The sequence below is a fragment of the Acomys russatus genome, chromosome 7, assembly GCF_903995435.1.
Source record: "Acomys russatus chromosome 7, mAcoRus1.1, whole genome shotgun sequence".
NCBI lineage: Eukaryota > Metazoa > Chordata > Mammalia > Rodentia > Muridae > Acomys > Acomys russatus.
Genome location: NC_067143.1, coordinates 8553861 through 8570210, shown reverse-complemented (window position 1 = coordinate 8570210; position 16350 = coordinate 8553861). Strand labels below are relative to the sequence as shown.

At 48.6% G+C, this 16350-nt stretch overlaps 1 protein-coding gene across 2 annotated transcripts in view; it reads right to left on the bottom strand.

Moving 5' to 3' along the window:
- Positions 1-16350, bottom strand: part of Nav2 (neuron navigator 2) — a 363149-nt gene that overhangs the window by 191784 nt on the left and 155015 nt on the right. Inside the window, exons 5-6 of one of the 2 annotated variants that reach the window (XM_051148610.1) lie at positions 7858-8143; positions 3474-3542 (exon numbers count right to left, since the gene is read on the bottom strand). In XM_051148610.1, the coding sequence (XP_051004567.1) occupies positions 3474-3542; positions 7858-8143 (355 nt within the window). The remainder of the gene's footprint in view (positions 1-3473; positions 3543-7857; positions 8144-16350) is intronic. The other variant, XM_051148608.1, reaches the window with a different exon arrangement.

Genomic DNA, 16350 nt, shown 5'->3' with positions numbered 1-16350 from the left:
AATGATGACGGAAAGGTCTAAGGGTCTGGCTCAGTGGTAGAACGTATCTGCCTTACATGCAATGCGGATCACCACCGAAGTATAGCTAGACATGGTGGCTCACACCTATAACGTACATTGATGAGGCTGAGATGGGTAGACTGTCCTGAGTCAATGTCAACCTAGGCTACAAAGCAAGACCCTATCTGAAAAACAAAAACAACGCACACTAAAACAGGGCAGAGGAAAGAGTTGGAGTGTGATGGTTCTTGAGGGACAGAGAGGAGGGAACCAACCAGGGGAAGTGAACAGGACCAGTGAAGGGAAGTCCTGTGGTCATACTAGGAAGCTTGAGCAGCGTGCTATCCCTCAGCGGGGAAGGGGGCTGAAGCATTAATTAAGGAAGCCGAGGGCAGAGCTGGAGCTAAAAATAAGAGCATGTCTTCTTTACCAGTGGCACAGACCCACGGTCTCATGCAGGCTTGCGGCCTCTGGCTAAACGTCCTGCAGTTCATTACTGTTAACATCCCTGGGTGTATCACGGGAACTCGGATCAACCCCAGCCTGGAAGCATGTGCTGTCAGTCACATCAGAATCCCGCCTTGCTGAAGAGCTGGGTCTGACCCATAGGAACAGCTGCAGGTGGTAATGGGTGGTATGGCCAATGCCGCCCACCACACAGCCTCACAGAAGCGAGGCAGCGGGAGGCAGACAGGCAGATCTGCCCTGTGCCACACACGGCACCAAGGGGTCCCAGCAGCTCTGTGAATGGAACTTCAGTTCCGACGGTCATTCCACATCGAGCTTTGAATCGACAGAAGGCGCAGATGGGTTTCCCCCAACATACTTGGTGCTTGCTGTGAGAAGGTAGGAGACAAGTCTTGGGTTCTTCAAGAGCTGTGGTGATTTCTGCAAAGCGTGTGGAACACCACGCAGGGGACTGAAGTCATCCCTGGCATGGAACCTACAACCGAGGCCCCCGGTGCCTTTGCTCCACGCGCAGTACGTGCCGGCGGGAAGAGCGCAGCACTTCTCTCACAAACCACTTCAAAGGCTGAGAGTAGAGGGGTGCCCCTCCCAGGAAGCATGGCAGCTTGTGTGCACATGCTGGGGGTGGGGAGCTCGGGATCGGAGATGCTTTCTTGCCAGACAAGATGATTAAATGCTAAATCTCTCATTTCCAGGGCATCTGATTTTCAAGCAGCTAGGCAGAGGCCCGGCTATCCCATTCATTTGATTCCACTCCCCCCCCCCCCCCCCCCGAGTCGGGATCCACTCTGCCTGGCTGCCTTACCTGGCCTAGCTCAACCCATAAGCCAACATCTCCATGGATCTGCACACCGATGATACTCTAGAGCTGTAAAAGCCTTATAGAAAAATCCTCAGGATGCAGTAGGTAGGCAAAGCGAGGTAGACACGCACTCATGCTCCTGCAGATGAAACCGTTTCTCCAGGTAATGCAAAGCGGTGGCTACGGTGGCTACACGTTTTTGTGTCACCACACTTTCCTGGCTCCCTGAGGCTGAACACGGTAAATGCCTGTGACTCTACAGGAGATGCCATGGATCGACAACATGGTAGGTAGATAGCAGAAATGCATGAGGTCCCCACTCAAGGGTGTGGCTTGCATTCTGCTAAAGATCTCTGGTGTGTGCCCATCAAAAGGTTCTTGGTCCTGGCAGGGACCCAATCAGTGTTGACGCTTCAACAAGAGAGCGGTCTCTAGAGTTCTGGGGGCAGGTGGCCTACTCAGCCAGAAGGGAGGGGGTGTCTCTTCTGCTGTACTTAACGGTTCCGTAATCAGCCTGAGTCCTTATCGTGACGATGCTGGGGGGTAGGATCTGGGAAGAGGGGGGGACCGGGAGTGTGAGTCTGTTCCTTTCTTGGCCTCAGCAGAGACAAAGAGCACTCAAAAGATATGCTCGATGAGGGATGAGATGATTCTGTAAAGAGCCAGGCTCAGGGTGAAGCTGGGAGCTCTGTTCCTGGTGCAGGCCCCTTCACCTTGGCCTCCTCTCTCCCCGCTGCTGCCTCCTTCCGGCATCTGTGCCATTGAGGGACAGGCATGTGCTTCCAATTAGACAGCTTCCCAGCCAGCTCCTGTTCTCTTATCTCTTGGGGCAGAGCACTGGGTTCATCGGAACAGACAGGTTCCTCCGGGCCGTCCCTTCTTCACTTGCATACACATTAGATGCAGTGGAGTCAGCCCGGCACCACAGTGGCATACGCTCCTGCCGCGTCCTCCCCTGCTTCACCAGGGTGAGCAGTCTCTTACAGGGAACGTGCACACCATGCACCGAAGCACAGTGCCCTGCGGTTTCTCCCTTACCAGTCAGGTTGCTCCCAGGCTGGGTGTTGCCCCGTACCAGTTTTTCAGAAAAAGAAATGGATTATAAAAGGTGACTAGAGTCTTGCCAAGCTCTGGCAGCTGTCCGTAGATGAAATGAAGGGTCAGTTTTCCCTCATCTTCAGGAAATAAACACAGCACCAGTCATCACGAGATAGGTTACCCAGTGCGGTTTCTCTCGAGTGCCATTGGGGCAGTGTGAAGGGCGAGGCTGAGACAGTGGCTGAAGCAGTAGGTTTGGAAGAGGAGCTTCAGCAACTACACAATGGCGGGACGCAAAAGCAAGGCATGGCTTAAGGGCCCTGGGGCAACACAACCTGGGTCTGTTCCCATCTTCTCTGTAGCCTGGGAGCAAATGGTCCCACTTGTGAAATTGTAGTTTCCGTGTCAGTGAAATTGAGGCTGTTATTATGACTTACCTCCTTGCCTTATGGAGGCTGTAAGGATTAAACGCCACTGTAGAGGTTACAGTGTAACATGTAACTGGGGCTTTCCCTGCCCAAGCATGCATCTCACGGTTCAGGGGATGCTTGCAGACTAGATGTCTGTCCCGGTCGCCCCCAATCCCATTCTCCCCCATCCCTGTACCCTCCTTCCGCCTCAAGACCGAGGCAGCCTTCCCAAGGTATGCAGGAGAATCCAAAAACAAAGACAGGACATGACAGCCTTCTGTTCGGAGTTCACATCTCAGACCTTAGCTCACAAGGAAGCCTACCCCCAATTAGTAACTGAGCAACAACAACCACAGCCAAAGCATGGCACGCAGAAAGGAGATGCGGATTAGGATGAAGCAGGAAGCAAACGCACGCATCGTAAAATCGCTATATAACTACCTGGAAACTCACCTCTTCCTACAAGCAGGATTCTCATAATGAGGTGAAATCAATACAACGAAGAAACACATCCAGTCTGAGCCAGTCACTTACGCACATACAAAGTTTCTCACACACACGCATACACACACTCCCGCCCAAGGCCACTCTCGGAACTCCCCAAGCTAAATCATTAGCCAAAGCATGTTTGGGTTTGGGTAACTGGAGACACGGAGCAGGGAAGGGAATCAAGAGGGAGTTCAGCCAGCGAGGAGGCAACAGGAAGAATAGGCTGGGTTTACACCATGCTTTGTAGGACACAGAGGACTGCTAACCTAGAGATCTTTCTCTGACCCAGAGTGAAGCGGATGATTTTGCTTTGAGATGAGTCCTTGGAGGATGCACTGCAGGACAGGAAGGAAAGCGTGGAACAGATGAGTGAAGAGAGACAGGTTAGACATGCCAAGGCGTCGTCCCTGGGCCTGCTCTCCAGCGGTGCCCTGCTGGTCTAACTTCAGTAATCTGATGCGATTAGACTGTGAATAAATTGCAATTGAGATTACCTAAAACCTAGACTCGTGATCTCAGGCACTCAGGAGGCTGAGGCAGGGGAACGGGTGGTGCCTTTGTTACTTTTCTATTGCTCTAAAGAGACTCCCCCCACAGGCGGCATGTTCAAGATCTGCCTGGCTACAGCATGAGTTCAGGGTCAGCCCTGGCAACTTAGTGAGACCTTGTTTTAAAATGAGAAGTAAGAAGAAAGCTGGGGATAGGGCTCAGTAACTGAACACTCGTCTAATATGCATAAGGCCCAAGGTTTAATCCCAGGGACTGTAGAACAAAACAAAAGATTTGGCTCAGGACTTTAATGTGTTGAAGCTCCCTCCCCATACGATACTGTCATCTTTTCCGCCTTCCCTCAGTGACACACTTTCTTTATACTTTTTGTTTGATTGACTTGTGTTTCTGCAACAGGGTCTCACACACACAGTAGCCCTGGCTGGTCTTAGAGTCCCTTTCACTTTATGGTTTGGGCTGGCCTCGAACATGTGACAATCCTCTCATCTCAGCTCCTCCTTCCTGCCTCTATGCCACTCCAAAGCACTGCAGTGCTTGAAGCAGGAAGCATCTCTAAGGCGTGATGCAATGCTTTGCAATGTACTGACGTGTGTGTTTACCTCATGGGTTTGTTGATGGGTGTAAAGGCAAATGTCCCATGGATGTGCATGAACATGAAGACCCTTGGTCAGATTTCATCAACTTAGAGTTACTTTGTGACATTTTTGTGTGTGTGTCTTTTTGGATGAAGGTTAGGGACAGCAAGCACTCTACCACAGAACTGTCTCCTAGCCCGAGACAGGTATCATTCTGTCAGTCAATTTTCCTGTACTACATTCACAGCAAAACCTGTGTTAAGAAACATTGTGAAGGGAGAGATGAGAATGGTGAGGGGAAAAAAAAAAAATCAAGCAATTTCTGAATGTTTCTTACATAACGGAGTATGGACTGTATTTAAGGTAGACAGAAATGGAAAGAAACGCATGGTGTGGAATATATATGCTCCTTCTGGAGATTCTATACCGTAGGAAACTTCACGCTGTGAACTGTGGGTCAAGTGGCCAGTTATGATGCAGACTGAAGAGTGATGAGGCACTCCGTGGCTGCTCTGACCTCTTTATGCCAATGTCCATGAGTGATATAGGCAAGCTTCCTAGGAAGCTGCCGAATTTTGGTGTTTGCTATACTGGAGCAGGTTGAACCTAGACATCTTCTTAGTGGGCACATCTGCACATTGAAGAGTTCTAACTAAACGCCAGAACAGCCAGGGGCTCGTGCCAGACCTGATGCTAACAGTCAAGGGTCCAAGCGGTTAGTTACCCTTTGGAGATTTGGCTACCAAAGACAGAATGTGGGGCTAGAAACACAGTGCAAGCCAGCTAGTGATGGCGTTTTATCATCCTTAAGTTCATAGCCAGAGTGTTAGTGTGGGATAGCTTATGTCCAGACCTTGGCAAGATGCTTCTGAAAGTCAAAGTGAAAAGCCAGCAACAGTGCACAACAGATGAGATCACTCATGTGCCTCAAGCCTGGCCGGCAGAGGGGTGAATGAGGGTATAACCCTGCAAGTCCTAGTCCACGGCACTGCTGTGTGGGGCCACAAAGCATGGCATTATGACAAGAACCCTTCCACAACTGGAGAGAATGAATTTGTTTTAAATGTGGCTTGAGGCTGGGCATGGTGGTGCACACCTTTAATCCCAGCACTTGGGAGGCAGAGGCAGGTGGATCACTGTGAGTTCGAGGCCAGCCTGGTCTACAAAGCAAGTCCAGGATAGCCAAGGCTACACAGAGAGACTCTGCCTCGAAAAACCACCAAAAAAAAAAAAAAAAAAAAAAAAGGTGGCTTGAGTGTGTGTTCTTGAGGTAAAGTGTCCATTAGCAGTAGGTCACTTTTCTTACAACCTAACAATCCAGGATTGGTTATTTGGGCTTCCTCTTCCCCAACCCTACATAGTGAATCTGTTTGTAGGCTCCTTGGCACAACTGTCAACATATCCTTCAGGGCCTATCTCCATCTGCTTCAGACTATCTTGTTGCAAGCCACTCACATCATGTGGACTGCTAAGGCCTCCTTCACTGGAGCCCTTTGTTTCACTCTTGCTCCCCAGCAATCTTACTCATCAGAGAATTTTATTTTATTTTATTTTTAATGTCAACTCAACTGAACCCTGAGCCTCCTATTGCTTCCTGGCACCTTAGAACAGAGTACAAATTCATTTCACTCAGCCTGTCTTGGGTGCCGTATCACCACACACGTGTCCCCCACGAGGATGGCGGCAGCCTCTTTCTTGGCTTGCAGGCAACCTCCCAGTTGCTTCCCTTCTCATTCTGTCATGGCAAGCTTGCTCCTACCACAGACCCTCCGCAATAGCTGATCCCTCTGCCAGACTTGTACAGTTTCTTCTCATTCATGTCTCTTCACTAGGTGCCAAGTCCTCAGAGAGGCCTTCCTATCAACCCAAACTCAACTACCAGCCCTGAGTCCTATCCTCTTCCTGGGGACATAGTGCCTCTCCCATCTTCCTCCCTGTTCCTATGCTTGTGTGCAGCCTCCTCAGAGCGTACGTGGAGAGTGGGCCGCGTGGCTATCACTCATCTTTGACTCTCAGATGACTAACAGTACCTGGCACATAGAAGTCTTTGCACTAACTAGATAAAAGAATGCAGACTGGCAGATTCAAGGTTCTGAGCAGACATGCAACAGCAATCATAACAACTTAACTATGACACTCTCTCCACCCCACCCCCAGAGAACCTTTTTCCTGAGCATCTCAGGCAACAGGGCTCTTCAGTGTTGGAAAAGATGTGCTCATCAAACCAATCACGCAGGGCTACCAGGGAGCCTCCAGCCAGGGGACAGTTCCAAGTCAGACATCCCTCCAAGGGAAGAGCAGAGTGCCTGGCTGCCCAGCTGTCTCTTTCTCTCATTGCTAGTCCATGCAACACGCCTATTTCACAAATTTCCATAACACCAGTTGGATAATTAGATAATTAATTAAGGGGCCTCATTTACATTAGACCCATAACTCCTGGCCTTACCACCCTGCCAGACGGGAAAGTGTACTTTTCCTGGGGAAACACAGCCGCGACTTGAAGGTAGTTGGGGGTCAAGCACTTCGGGCTGGGGTTTGTGGCTAGCATGTGTTAAAAGATCCAAAGAGTTCAAGAAGCCTTCTGTAGTGGTGCTTTGGGGCATAGTGGGTTTTTTTTTGTTTTGTTTTGTTTGTGTTTTTTTTTTTTTTAGCACACATGCAATGAAATCAAGCAGCCAGTCAGATCAGTGGCAATGGGCTTTACAGCTAAGAACTGGTGGCTCAAAAGAAGACAGTTATAATGGGCATTTCTACAGAACTTTCTCCTAAGTCAAAAGCTTTCCAGCGCCTAGTCCACCAGTCTTTTTTTTTTTTTTTTTTTTCTCCCTGCCATTAAAGCAAGTGATTTGTGGGTGATCTTTTACAGAATGGCTTAGAAATTTGCATGTTTGTTCCCACTGAACAAGTGGATTGTAAATTCCACTTGGTTTCATTCTGTGGCCAGTGTGGGGGGCGGGGCAAGCATAGGTCCCTCTGGAAACCTGGTCCCTATCCTGTAGGGCAGGGACCATCCCTGCTCAGCACAAGCCTCCTTCACTAAGCTTGAGGCACATGGCTCCCACTGTCTAGGTTAAACAGAATCCAGACATATTCACAGTCACTGGCTCCCAAGAGTCACCTGCCCATCCCCCTTGGGAAGGCAGCTGAGTCCTATTGCCATCTGCCATTTTTCTTAGGCATTGCCTCTACTTCTTCTGTGGCAAAGGAGGGCCACGTCTTAGCACAGAACTTTCGCATCCACTAAGATGATCTTCGCGTTTGACTCTAAACACTTGGCTTGTAGGTCAACAGTAAAGGGATCTGAAATCCATGTTGGTAGCTATTTAGGCCATGGGAATAAACATGCATGTGTGTTACAGGCCAGTTCTGCCAGGGTTAGGCAATAGCACTGGCTGCTATATGAACACACATCTCCACTGGGCATAGAGGAGCCCCCTTGTAGCTATCTTGAGGCCATGCTAGTCCCTCACAAACGAGAACCACAGACTGCATAGGCTGCCCTATGCAGCTGCAGTGGAGGATGCTTGGATATCGGCAGCACCATCTGTCCCCATGAGGAGCCCACCTGGACTGCATTTCCGCTTGTGTTTTTGCTTGCTGATGTGAAGCCGGCTGGAGGGGCTGGCACGGGGCTTGGGGAGTGGCCAGCCCCTGTTGCGGAGGAATGCCAGCCTGGCACTGGGAAGGCGCCCCAGCCGCCTGAGACCCAGCAGGTGGCAGAGGAGATGATGCAAGGTGCTGCTTCTGAGGCGGTGGCTGCTGCTGCTGCTGCTGCTGCTGCTGCTGCTGCTTGTATCGGGAGAGGCTGAAGAAGAGGCCTAGAATGGCCTTGAGGTTCCCGTTCCTGATCTCTGCAAGACAATAGAGAGGTTCTTGTCACCAGAGGCACAAATGTGGGAAACAGCAAACCTAGTCCAACTGACGTGATGCCTGAAACTACCATGGCATTTTAAATGATTTTATGAAATCCTAATTTTGTATGAAACATGCCCTCCCTGTTAAACCGGAAATGGCTTAGCATAGCCAATCTCCTTGTTGTTTTCATAAATAAAACTTAAGTTTCTTGCTTAATATGTGTGAGAGGTTTTTTGGTTTTTTTTTGTTTTTTTTGTTTTGTTTTTTTTTTTTAAAGAACAAATGTGTAAAATGCTTTTCCTCAGACAGTTTAAATAAAATAAAGATTGGAGCTGGAGCAATGGCTCAAAGGTTAAGAACACTGGCTGTTCTTCCAGAAGATCTGGGTTCAATTCCCAGCACCATATGGCAGCTCACAACTGTCTGTAACTCCTATTCCAGAGGATCTGACACACTCCCACAGATGTACATGCAGTTAAAACACCAATGTACCTAAATTAAGAATAAATATATTTAAAAATAAAATAAGGGCTGGAGAGATGGCTCAGAGGTTAAGAGCACTGTCTGATCTTCCAGAAGTCCTGAGTTCTATTCCCAGAAACCACATGGTAGCTCAAAACCATGTATAATGGGATCTGGCGCCCTCTTCTGTCACACAGACATACATACAGACAAAAATACTGCGTACATAATAAAAACAAAATCTTTAAAAATAAATAAATAAATAAAAATAAAATAATAAAGATCCTGTCAGCCTTTCTTTCCACATTCAATGGGCTTCTTTTGCCCACCCGAGTTCAACTCCTGGAGATCCATTAAAATCTCTAAACCACACAAAATTAGTTTAGTTTCCCCATGGGATTGCAGGAGATGTGCCAGGCAAGTCAGAACTAGCTGGCTGGCTGGCTGGCTGGCAAGGGCCAGGAGGAACTTCTCAGTAAGAATACCACTGAAAGAATGAACATCTTCCTCAAGACCAAGCCTGTGATCTGGGCGAGCCCGTGGGCCCTGGACTGCTCTTTGGCACTAGCAGAGACACTATGGTCTAGCTCGGTCTGCCAAGTCCACCATCTGAGCCTCAAGCCACACAAAGCATGCCAAGTGGCAGCCATCGAATCCAAATCCTTTCTCTCCTCTACTCAGTCATCTTCCTTTCAAACGCATGGCTCAGCTTCCCTTGACCTTTGGCTCCATAACTCTCATTCAGGTTTGGAGTGTGGGGGTAAGAGCCTAAGAACCAGCTTTTCTCCGACTCCCACGGAATACCTCCTATATTAAAATAAATTTGAGCAGAGTGGGAAGGACTTTAAATTCCAGACGGTACTTTTCAGATATTAAAATGCATTTGCCTCGAGGCATGCATAAAGAGCTGTGGCAAGGAATAAAATATTTATTCCATACAGAAGCTGAGCATCCATCCTTTTATGTAGCATTTCTAACACCAGCTGCCGATGGCCAGAGGCTACCCTGACTCCAAGGGGTGTAGTAGGGCCACTGAGGAAGAGGAACATCAGAGGAGAAAACACAGAGGCGATATCCTCCATACCCGCCTCCCCCTGCTATGCTTGTGAGTAAGGGGGCTAACAGAAAGCCAGGCCAAGGAAGCTTTAGGGGCCTTGTGAGAGGGTGGGAGTCAGTGGCCTGTATGGGGAGTGCCGGCCTCTGGCTGAGGAAACCGCCCTGGAAGCACAAGAGCTTCCTCCAAGATCCAGTGCAGAAGACTGTGTGACGAAAAATGATGTATGCCTTCAGGACAAGCCATGTTCCCTGCCAAGGAGGAAGGGCAGCCAGCCAGGGCTTTGGACCTATGTGCAATCCCTTCCCCCAAGTTAGACTGGGACAAAACTTTTGTTTCACTGAAGCATCCCTTTCCCCAGGCTGTGAGGGAACTAATCACACAGACTTCTGGAAGCTGGTCTTGCTGCCACACTTCAGAAGCCCGCAGGCTCTGAGAAGGCTGACAGAAGCAGCCCAGAATTTACGAAGTCGACACCTCCGGACCCCAACCTGCACTCTGCCTCTCTCCAGCTGTGCGCGTCACATCATCTCTCCAGGCAGTGATGCTTGCACAGCCAGCACACAGAGCTGTCTTTACAGAGCAAACGAGGGCCTCTTCCGTCAAAAGTCAGAGTGTGTGGACAACGATGCTCTCCACCACTCTTAATGCTCCAGGAAGACCAGAGCCCCAAGCACCCCAAGGAAAGTGGCCAGACAACTCTGGCTTTCGTGCTGTACCCATGATGCCTCTGATGGTGATGACTTTGCCAAATTTACTGTGCAAACTATGATTTACTTATCAAAGGGTTATTTTATGAGTGTATCTTATGAACATATATGTATGTGTATTTTTATATGTGTATTTTCATGTTGTAAGACTCAAAGACTTTGTGCCTTTTGCCTTCTGCCTGTAGAAGGTGTTGAATTCCCGGGAACTAGAATTCCTGGGAATGGAATCCAAGTCCCTTGAAAAAGGTGCTTTTTAACCACTGTGACATCTCTTCAGTCCCCAGACTTTAATTTTTAAACTGCATTTTGCTTTGTGTGCATGAGGAAGAAGTGGATGCCACAGCATACCTGTGGAAGTCAGTGCTCCCCTCCCATCATGTGGGACCTGGGGATTGAACTCAGGTCGTCAGGCTTGGCGGCAGATGCCTGTTGCTACTAAACTGTTTATCCAGCCCCAAACCATGCTATTGATGCATGGGCCTCTTAATTATGCTACAATGACATTTGAAAGTCAGGGCTGACTTAGTCCAATGTCCAGCCATTGCTTATGAACTACCCCTTGTGACACAGGTTCACAGGAAGTGCCAGAGGCGAGGGCACACTCCCTAGCTCTGCTGTGTAGCTCCAGTTGCTTTCTTCCCCAGCCCAAGGAAACCAAAGGAGCTGCATCCTGTCCCTGACTGCCCTTATAAGTGCACAGATGGTGAGGCTGGGGCCTGGGAAGATGACTCAGTCAGGAACTTCAGTCAAGGGAAAACTGAAGCCAACAGTAAAAGACAACACACTGCTGGTCATCACTGGACAGAGGCCTGAATAAGGGAGAAAATTCAAGCATTGACATGGTATGAACATGTATGAACTGGGCATGGTGTCATATGCTGAAATCCCAGCACTCAGGGAGTCAGAGGCAAGTGGATCTCTGTGAGTTCAAGGCCAGTCTGATCTACAGAGTGAGTCCAGGACAGCCAAAGCTACACAGAGAAACCCTGTTGTGAGGGGATATACATACATGCACACATACATACATACACACATGCATACATATGTAAACACCTATGAAGGAGCACAGGGGACACACCACTTCCCCTCCAAGCATGAATTCACTGGAGAGATCACAGCTATTCTTGGGGATGAAATCTGTGTAAAATCTATTTTTGCCCCTTTTCCAGCTATCAGGATGGTGGGTAGCTTATAATTAGCAAGTTTATGACTTACTAGTGTGTACCTCTGAGCCAGACACCAGAGCATGGTGTCAGTCATTCTGACCCTCTGGATGAAAACAAAGGGTATTGTCACCCCTCCATTACTTAAGGGGAAACGAAAAACTCAGAAAGGCGGTGAGACTTCCTGCTGGAGGTGGGACTTGAATCCAGGTTTTTTTCATAACTCATGGGCTACTTTTCCTAACATTGTGCGACTTGGCTTGCTTGCATACCCCTCTCACATGTGGTGAATTGAAAAACAGACTGGATAATATTTTATTTATTAAGGTAGCTGGTAGGTATATGGCATTCTTTAGTCTCCTGGTGTGCCCAACATTCCTTAATACATTAAAAAAAAAGAAAGAAAGTAAACCACACAAGAAAACAAAGGAAGGAGAACAAGAAAAACTAAAAAAGAATACCCAGGGGCTCAGGGTCAGCATGATGCAGCGGTCACTATATCCATATCAGCACTAAAGCCTGCCAGCCCACCCAGTGCATCTGTCAGTGGGGGGCGTGTCTGTTCCCTAGATACCTGGCCATCAAGCCATTTGCTGTTCATGACTGTTTGCTTCCTTTTCCCTTAATATTTCTACCTGTCAGAGGCCATGGTACTACGCCAGCAAACACTCTTTTTCTTGGCACTTTCATTCTAAAGCTCATGGACTCCTAAGCGAACCCTGGGGAGTTGAATCTCTGTAATCCATCACTTAGAGGCTTTGCGTTCTTGTAAGATTCAAGGCCTCTGGCCTCCATCTCCTTCTCCCACACATTGAGGACATCTCAATGTACCTTCCTATGGGGATGAGAAACTGAGCAATGACCACCTTCCAGTACTCCCTCACTGTATATTCTGAGCTCAGAAAACACAGGCTCTCTAACCTGCAGCCTCCTCAGCTCCCTGGAGGGCTTTCCACCCAATGGAAGCCAGAGAGAAAGTCTGCTCACCAGGCTTTCTCTGATGGTCACACAAAGAAAATTATCATTAAAAAACAAATAAACAAACAAACAAGAAAACCTCACAGTGGGCCAAGTTCAACAGTGGCTTTCTATTTCTTCAAATAAACTGAAGTACTACACACTCTGTATATAGCCATAAAATTAAGTATACAACCCAGTGATTTTTAGTGAGTGTGATCAGTTCTAATATTGGAACATTTCTATTAATGCAATTTCCTGCTCTAAAAGCAATCAGTCCCCAAACTCTCAGGCACCCATGAAGCTGCTGCCTCGACAGATATGCCTTTCCTAGACACCATATGTAAATCATGTAATTTGTCCGGTTTTGTATTGGCTTCGTTTACTTAACATATGGTTTTCGTTATTGTTGTTTTTGTTTATTTTTAACTTTCTTTTTATAGTAGTAGGGGTTGACTCTAGGGCCTCCCACATGCTAGGCAAGCCTTCCACCACTGGCTCCATCAGCAGCCCTTAGCATAAATCTTGCTCAAGCATGTCAGGACATGCACTGGCTTTACAGTGCTGCATGGTATATCACTATATGGACATACCATAGTGTACTTATCTGTCCTTCAGCTGATGAACTGCTACATTTGTTTCTGTATCACAACGGGCGCAACATAATTGAAAGCTCTAAAAGCCACATGGCTTATCCTATGGGTGGTCCGTAACAGACAGTATCCTGAATAGCTAGAATGGTGTTCTGCCCACATTTCCAAATGGTTATTTGTCTGATGAGCCAGCTCCACAGAGGAAGCTGAGAAACAAAAGCCCTAAACCCACAAGAATGTTGACATTTCCCAAGGCTTTGGGAAGGAGCCTCAGTCTGCATGTGATCAGCCAAGTTCACCTAGACTTCTAACACAGGTTAAAAACAGGAACACCCAGGTTGAAGTGCCTGGCCCAGGGAGACTGGCTGCCTAAGCATCTGCTTTCTTTTCTTGGGCCATCCTCCTTGGAATGGAAAGACAAATGGCACAGACCATTCAGTTCTGGTGGTGTTCACTACTGTCAGGACACATCCCTTCCTTGGTTTCTGCCTGACCCCTTTGTTCTCACTGGCTTGTACTAATCTGCTTAGACAGAAATACTAATTTATCTTAGCTATACAATAAATCTGCAGAGAAGATATAAGTAACACCAGGTATGATGGCTAAGTCAAACAATTGGGTTGATTTTTGTTTGTTTAGTTTGGTTTTGAGACAGACTTTCACTATGTAGCCATGGCTGTCCAGGAACTTGAGCTGTAGACCAGGCTGGCTTTGAACTCAAGAGATCCAACAGCCTCTGCCTCCCAAGTACTGGGATTAAAGGTATGTGCCACCACCACCTGGCTTGTTTTTCTCTTTCCCGCCTTGTTTTGTTTTCTTGAAGCAAGGTCTCATGTAGCCCAGTGTGGCCCTCATCTCAGTCTATAAGTAAAGATGACCTTGACCCTGTGATATCCCTGGCTCGACACTCCAGATTCTGGGCTTGGAAGCACGCATTTCCATACTTGGCTTATGCGATGCTGCAGTCCGAACTAAGAGCTTCTTGCATGTAGGCAAGCGCTCTACCAATAAGCATGTTACCGACACAGCCATCTCTGGCAGTTATTTTTTCAATACTTTTTGGTTTTTTGTTTTGTTTTGAGACAGAGTCTCAGTATGTAGCCTTAGCTTGAGACTCCCTAATGGACTAGGCTAGCCTCAAATAATAGAGACCTAAAGGCTTTGCCAGGGATTAAAGGCGTGGCCACCACTCTAGACTTGTTTTTACACTATAAGGAGGAATGCCAGCCTACTCAAGAAGTCTCTTATATTACAATAGGCAGATGGCAACCATGAAACTCCTATCCAACTCCCGCCAGCCCTGCTCCTGCCAATAAGTGCCTGCATAACTGCCTTGGACCACCCAACCACTCACCCAGCTCTGGTAGCCCTGTGTCCCACCAGCGGCACTATCTATGGGGAAGGTGGGACAAGAGCACAGAAGCAGAACCCACTGGGACCCTTGTGTAGAGGGACAAAAAGTGTCACTCATTGCCACGCTCTGTTGATGTGAGGATGGCCAATGGACACACTGCACCTGTTCCCTGCACCCAAAGGATCCAGAGAGACGTCCTGCTCTCTCACCCAAGAAGAAAGGAGGAGCAAGTCGGCAATTGATTTCATTTCAAAAGCACAGACTCCTCTGGGAGTCAACTAGAAGAGTTGCTCATGACAGCTGAGTCCAGGGCTTCCCACTTGCCTCTGCCTATGCCTATAGTCACCTGTAATGCCAGAAAATCATCACAGTACTTAAAAAAATAATGTTGTTTTAACGCCTTTCGTTTTCCTTTTGAAGCCGATCGAGTGCCCCAGGCTCCTCCTCAGAAGCAGCATGCTGGCGGCTGGAAAGCCCCACAGATACATCTCCACCCTTTCCCAGTGATTACAGCTGGCTCTGGAACAGGCTGGCTGAGCGCACCTGGCCCGAGGTGCTGTAGTAGTGTAGACCTGCCCCAACCTGCCTTTAGAGAGCCACACAGAGCCTTTGTTCAGGCCCAGATGACGAGTCCCCAGGGGCAGTGGCTACAGTGATAGCCCACAGAGGTGACCCTGGTCTGAGCACCCCGCTAGCCCCCTCCTCCGCTCACTGCCTCCTGCACTCTTGGTGCCCCTGAAGCTCCGCCCCATCTCTTTGCTTTTGGAGAGGTGCCAGAATCTGCCAGTTTAAGCCTGCCTTGCCCTGGGGCAATGCTTAAGATCTGCCCTGCCCACAGTCCTTCCAGACTCCACCTGTCGTCATATCTGACAACCTGTTCCAGGGAGAGCAGGCTTTCTGAGACTACCTGGGCTTTGCTCCTCCAGGCCCTGAGTCCATCTTCCCCTGTGATGGAGAAGCAGGGGTCAAGAATGAGGTAAATACCATTGAGGGCTGAGCACACTGGGTGCTTCTGGGGCACCTAGGTCTACAAGTTGATTGTGACTTATAAGAGCTATGCTTGTTGGAAGTACAGTGCTCAGTGCAGCTTTAAAAATCAAAGCAAAACAACAACAACAACAACAACACCCAGATGACCTGCTTGGACAGTCCGGGAATATTCCCAGAAATAAGGCTGTGTCTTTCTAGCTTTTCCAAGGTGAATAGACACTTACCAGAGACGTCACTGTGTGTGTGTGTGTGTGTGTGTGTGTGTGTGCGTGCGCGCGCGCGCGCGCACGCGTCCACACATGTGTACATCCAAATGCACTGTGCGGAAGAACCTGCAGAAGCCAACCTCTGATGTCTTCCTCCATCACTCTCCATTTTGGTTTTTGAGACGGAGCCTCTCATCACTGAACCCGAAGCTTATCAACTGGTGAATTATCTGGTCACCAAACCCCAGGGATGCTCCTGTCACCAACCTCCACCTTCCTCGGTTTATAGGCAAGGCCTGAGATGCCATGGCCAACTTTTTACATGGGTTCTGGCTCAGGTCCTCATGCTTGCGCCAAGAATAGTTTACCCACTGAGCCGTCTCCTCAAGGCCCACTCATTACAGCTTCCAGCCAGTCTCTCCATCAGTAAACTGCAAATCCCAGCTCCAAGCATGAGATTTGGAGCCAATGCTGATAGGCCCACCAGAGCACAGTTGGCATTTGTTCAGTAAGTGCTTCCTGGGTAGACGTCTATGCCTTAGAGTATAGAGAGGAAGGGCAGATGGGAGAACAAATGGAGCAGCAAGGCAGACAACGAACAGCTAGTTAGGGCCAGGGTTCACCTCCAGGCCCAGGGAGGAGGCAAGACCATAGCACTGTCAATTCTGGGAAAGTCCCTGCAGGTGCTCTCCTGGGAGGACAGAGGCCTGCACC